This window comes from Rhodamnia argentea, chromosome 10 (assembly GCF_020921035.1).
Source record: "Rhodamnia argentea isolate NSW1041297 chromosome 10, ASM2092103v1, whole genome shotgun sequence".
Taxonomy (NCBI): Eukaryota; Viridiplantae; Streptophyta; class Magnoliopsida; order Myrtales; family Myrtaceae; genus Rhodamnia; species Rhodamnia argentea.
Window position 1 is genome coordinate 4,162,891 of NC_063159.1, and position 5,017 is coordinate 4,167,907.

A 5,017-nucleotide genomic window follows, 5' to 3' on the forward strand; every position below is an offset into this window, starting at 1 on the left:
TTTGAATATGACAATGTCAAATCGAATCGGTCAATTAGGGTCTTTGATAACAATTTGGCTCTGAGAGCAATTATCAAGTAGAAATAGTTTTTTTTTAAATTATGTTCGCAAGAACAAAGAAGTAGATTTTTTTTTTTAGAAAAAAATTTCAAATAATGATCCCAAAGTGGACCGTGTCTTAAATAAATATTTGAAGTTGTTAAATCAATTTCGAATAAGGACCTTAGCTCGCCGGCGGACATTTTCTGGTGATTAAAGTAGGGGCAATTTTGTCCGAAAGTTGTAATTGGCTGAAATGAAATAGAAAATTCCCAAATTGAATTAAAGATAAGGTTATTTCCTTAAATGCTTACGTTTTCTTCTTCGTCTCCCCCGCTGCTCCTCAACCAAATTGCAGCCCAGTCCTCGACGCTCCTCGCTCAATCCTCATCGCCCCTCGCCTGCTCCTCACGAGCATCAGTCTATTTTTTGCCTTCGTCTCTTCTTTCCGAGGTCTGCACTGCTTGGGCAACCACAGCGGCAAGGGGTTGTCTCTCTGGGAGGCGCTTCGGCCGGTCAAATTGGTCGGTGGCTAGGTAACTATGACCGCATTTTAGTCGCATTCTACTGGTCGATCTATGTTGCAGACGCTTTCTTTAATCAGATGGTGTGCTTTCTTTTTATGGAGTTTTAGAGTCTTGGAAAATCTTCGATGCTTGAGAGCGGGCTCGGGAGGGACTTTTCTGCCTCGTTTTTCTGGTTAATTTGACTTGTGTTAGCAATACATGGATTGCTAGTTCCTTTTAGTGTTTTTCGGGGTAATCGTTGCTTTCATAGATTAATTCTTCATAAACATGGTATTGCAGGTGTTGACACCTAAATTTTGATTTTTCTTAAATTATTTATTTTCACAAAAATGAGAATTAGCCTTGATTCTCACAAAAAAAAATTAGTTTTCATGTATTGCTATATAACTTAAGCATGCATTGCATTTGTGTTATTTCGCGCCGATGACAGGATTTGGATTCGGATTGACATGCGGAAGACCGGAGCCCATATTCCATAATTCGGCCATCATAAGGGAGCAAGTGTCGAAAATCACAAGGCCTTATGGTCTAATTTTCAGTCCACTAAATGTTGATTTCGAAAAAGGCCTTTTAATTAAAGTTTACTAATCAAAATAAGGCCAAAACTTAAGCCCGCATTATCAGATTTTGACCTAGGGTTTCTCTATATAAACATGGCTAGGTCACATGAAAGAGGGAGGCCACACAATTGTCATCACACGGCACAAGAGTAAAGGACCAGAGAGAAGAGCGGAGCCGCAAAGAGAGAAGAGGAAAAGAGGGTTGACACTGAAGGAAGCCATCCACATCGGCGAAAAGAGGACAACATACATGCAGAAGAAAGAAGACAAAATCGCCAATATGGAGGGAGACTCACGCAGAAAAGTTATCAGAGGGAGGGGGAGTCTTTTCCTTTAGTTTTCTTTCCCTTTTAGCAGATTTTGATGTTTCCTGAGTCCTACTAATAGCTATGATTCGTACATAACTTGATACCAATTTCCATACAATTGGTGGCCAAAATCCCCGCCTTTTGGACTTGATTCTTGTCGCTGTCCGAGGGACAACTCAGCTGCTACTGAGACCGATTTTTGCTGCTGTTGGTGCCTGTTTCCACTGCTGTTCGGTGCCCAGAAGCCTTGCTGTTCAGCCCCTGAGTGTGCTGCTGTCCGTGGTTAATTCTGCTGCAAATAAGTTCTCAAAACAATGATGTTCGAGGGTGTTCTCCTGGTGTCATTCTAACAAATTTTGACTGCTGTTCAGGGAGTAATTTCGCTGCAATCCAGAGTGCTTTTTGCTACTGTTTCAATCCCAAAACAGCCCTGTTTTGGGACGTTTTTCACTCTATAATCAGTGCAGGTTTTTTTGGGATCGTTCAGGGTGCCTTTCTCACTTTTTTGCATAAAAGTTTGCTGTTTGGGCAGAAATTCCAGCTTGCATGCGTGCTGGGATTTAGCTCGGAAAAGAGGTAATTTTCTTAACTTTTGATTGCCAATCTATGCTTGTATGCCTTGAAAACTTGCATTGTTGTTCTTAAACTTCTTTGAACACATATGATTTGCAATTAAAACTAGAGAAATTCAAGCATTTTCATGCTAGAACCGAAAAATTGATCCTCTCGGTATAAAAATTCTGAATTTTTCAAGCAAGCTCAATTTGTTCATAAATTGGTTGAATTTTGAGATACTTTTGAGAATTGATAAAATTTAATTGGAACCACGTCTTTTCTCGAAGTAACAAATTATTCATTTTTTAAAGATCAAATTGGTTAGCTTGAAAAGATAGAAATTTTCATGATTTAAATCTGAGGTTTTCAGCATACATCATCTCTTGGCCAAAATTTGACATGTGGATGAGCTTCACTGCGATAATTATCTCTTGAATTTATAGGTTGTGTTTATTCATTGGTTGTTAGATGCTATCCCTATGCTATGGATGAGGATTTGAATTTAATTGGATAAATTTTCCGATTATCTTTCAATTTGGATGATTATCTTTAACATGTGAGCCAGTTGGAGTGATTATCTTATCTTATCTCTGGTAAATTTTCTGAATATATATGACTTGAGGATGAGATCTGATTCGAAATGGATAATTATTCAATTTCTTGAGAATTATCTGAAATTAATTTTCAAATCTCAAAGATAATTTCTCAAATTAAAAATGGATTGAATTTTTGGATGAGGAAGGTGGATCCCCAATCTCATAACTTCGGCTACCCCTCTAAATTTTCGAAATTTCAAGCTCAATTGACTCATTTTTATTTTATTTTTGTCACGCTTGATTGTTTTGATTTGTTATAAAATTTGCACATCTTTAAACAAACATGCCCATAATATATGCTCCCTAATGTACCTAGACCCGTCGGAAAATAAATCACATGCCTTAGCCACGATCTCGTGGAATGGGATGGTGATTTAGTATAGAAATTCGTATTACGCCCTTCGGCAAAAGGGATGTTTTTCTATACACATATCCGCATCTTGGTTCGAATCCTCGAGGATGTAGCGGATAAAATCTCGCTCTAGCCCGGATCTTTGGGAATGAGAGGATTTTCGGAAAAATCGGAAATTGAAGGTATATTATGGGCATTTTTGTTTAATTTTGTTCAGATTTTTGATTGCTTTTGAATGTTTCCTTTCATTACCGAAAATACCAAAAAAATCATCCTCTGGCACATAATATATGGTCTCATATTACATTTTTTCAAAAAATCAAAATCATTCAAATCACATCGATCAATCAAAAAGGGATTTTTCATGAAATTGGTACCGAAAGGGCATTAATTTTTCCTATTAATGTAACCAAGTCCCCGAACCCATTTTTCTCTGGTGCGCAGAAATAAAATAGTTCTCCCTCTATTTTATTAAGGTTTCTACCTTCTGTAAATGATTCGTGGCGGCTCCAATTGAATATTTTTTCATGAATAAACCTAAGTTGCGATTCGGTAGGACTTGGGAGGGTCCGAATTAGGTTAGTTGATTCAATTGACCTAATAATCCGTTAGCCTAAATTTTAGGTCGCGATAGCAGGTTCGGGCAAGTACATATTGTGAATCCTGCGGCTTCTAAAATTGTATTTGTTGCTTTCAAGTGTTGTCACACGGTGGCCGCTGGTATTGCTGCTTCTCTCCATTCGCATGTAATGAGTGAAATATGAAAATGACTAGACTTAGCTTGTCTACCACATGGTTCTGTTGGCTTGAGCTTGTCTACCAATTGATTCTGGTGTACCTCTGTAATTAATTTGTCAAAAGAAAACAATTGATTTGTGAGTTTAGCTTATGTTTAATACCATGATCTTGTCTGCCTAGGGGGCTTACGTTTTCGTGCATTTTGACTTTTGGAACACACATGATAGGGAGATTGAGCCCAGACACAAGGCAAACATGAGATATTCTCGTCAATGACCATAAATAAGCCCAGGCTAATGGAACTTAATAAGTGTAGAATCTGAAAATAATTCTCTTTCATCCTCAAGTCATTCATTGCTCCAGTTTGCATGAAATAATCTGTGACTTCACATAAAATATTGAATATAAGTCATTTATCCTGCTTTTTGAAGTGATCTTACATTTCAATGTTTAATGATCAGGAATTGTCTTCTCACATCAGGGTTCTCTATACTTATGAATCAGGCTTATGTGATGCAAGACAGCGTATTGATGGCATGCTAACTGTGAGAGAAGCTGTTTACTACACAGTTCAGCTACAATTGCCGGATTCCACGCCAGTATTGGAGAAGAGGGAAAGTGTAGAAACGGCAATGAGGGAAATAGGACTGCAAGATGCCACGGAGAATAAGGCTGACCAAAGGACTAAGAGGTGGTTAAAAGAGAAGAGTTAGAATTTGCCTGGAAATTGTCACCCGCCTGAAGCTTCACTTCCTCGATGAACCTACCAGTGAACTCAATGGCGCAACATCGTATTATGTCTTAAGCATAATAGCTTGGACCAAAGAGATGGACTTAGAAGAACGATAATCGCATGAATTCAGCAGCTCGGTAGTGAAGCCTTTAAGCTTTTATTGGGTGTTTTAGTTTGGTTGTAATAAGATGGGGTGTGATCACTACATATGAACAATGGGAGGTTGTTTTGTAAACTGATCTGTTGTCTTCTCTTTCTTGTATTGTTGTGCGCGTTGGGCGCACATATTAAAGTTGTAACTCATATGTTTTTATCTCCTTTTGTAATGGAAATATTGAAGTTCAATTAATTCAAGTGTTTAATGATGAGTTAATGATGATGCTTTTTGGTACTACAAGCAGTCTTTGGTTTGGCAATTCTATATTTTGTCGAGTAAAGAGCTCAAGGACTCTGTTTTAAACTCTATCTACAGGCTTTCACATAGCCTATTGATGGTCTGTGTTTTTCCTTTGGCCTATTCTACAGGGCATTTTAACTTGGCGCGCGGTTGGAATGTTGTGCTCATTGCACTTTGCAGGTCATTTTTCTTAATGTTGCTACTCTAAATTT

General features: G+C 38.0%; 1 protein-coding gene across 2 annotated transcripts; it reads left to right on the forward strand.

The window, feature by feature from the left end:
- Positions 1 to 246: 246 nt before the first annotated feature.
- On the forward strand, positions 247 to 4,773 carry LOC115745751. 2 transcript variants are annotated; one of them, XR_004015938.2, is made up of 2 exons: positions 247 to 575; positions 3,903 to 3,942. XR_004015938.2 is itself a non-coding variant. In XM_048271214.1 (2 exons), the coding sequence occupies exons 1-2, from the start codon at positions 346 to 348 to the stop codon at positions 4,386 to 4,388; spliced, it is 423 nt and encodes a 140-aa protein (XP_048127171.1). In that variant the 5' UTR covers positions 248 to 345; the 3' UTR covers positions 4,389 to 4,773. The 2 variants fall into 2 exon arrangements, 1 of the variants encoding a protein (XP_048127171.1); XM_048271214.1 differs by lacking the exon at positions 3,903 to 3,942 and adding an exon at positions 4,196 to 4,773 and having other exon boundaries at positions 248 to 575.
- The last annotated feature ends 244 nt before the right edge of the window (positions 4,774 to 5,017 follow it).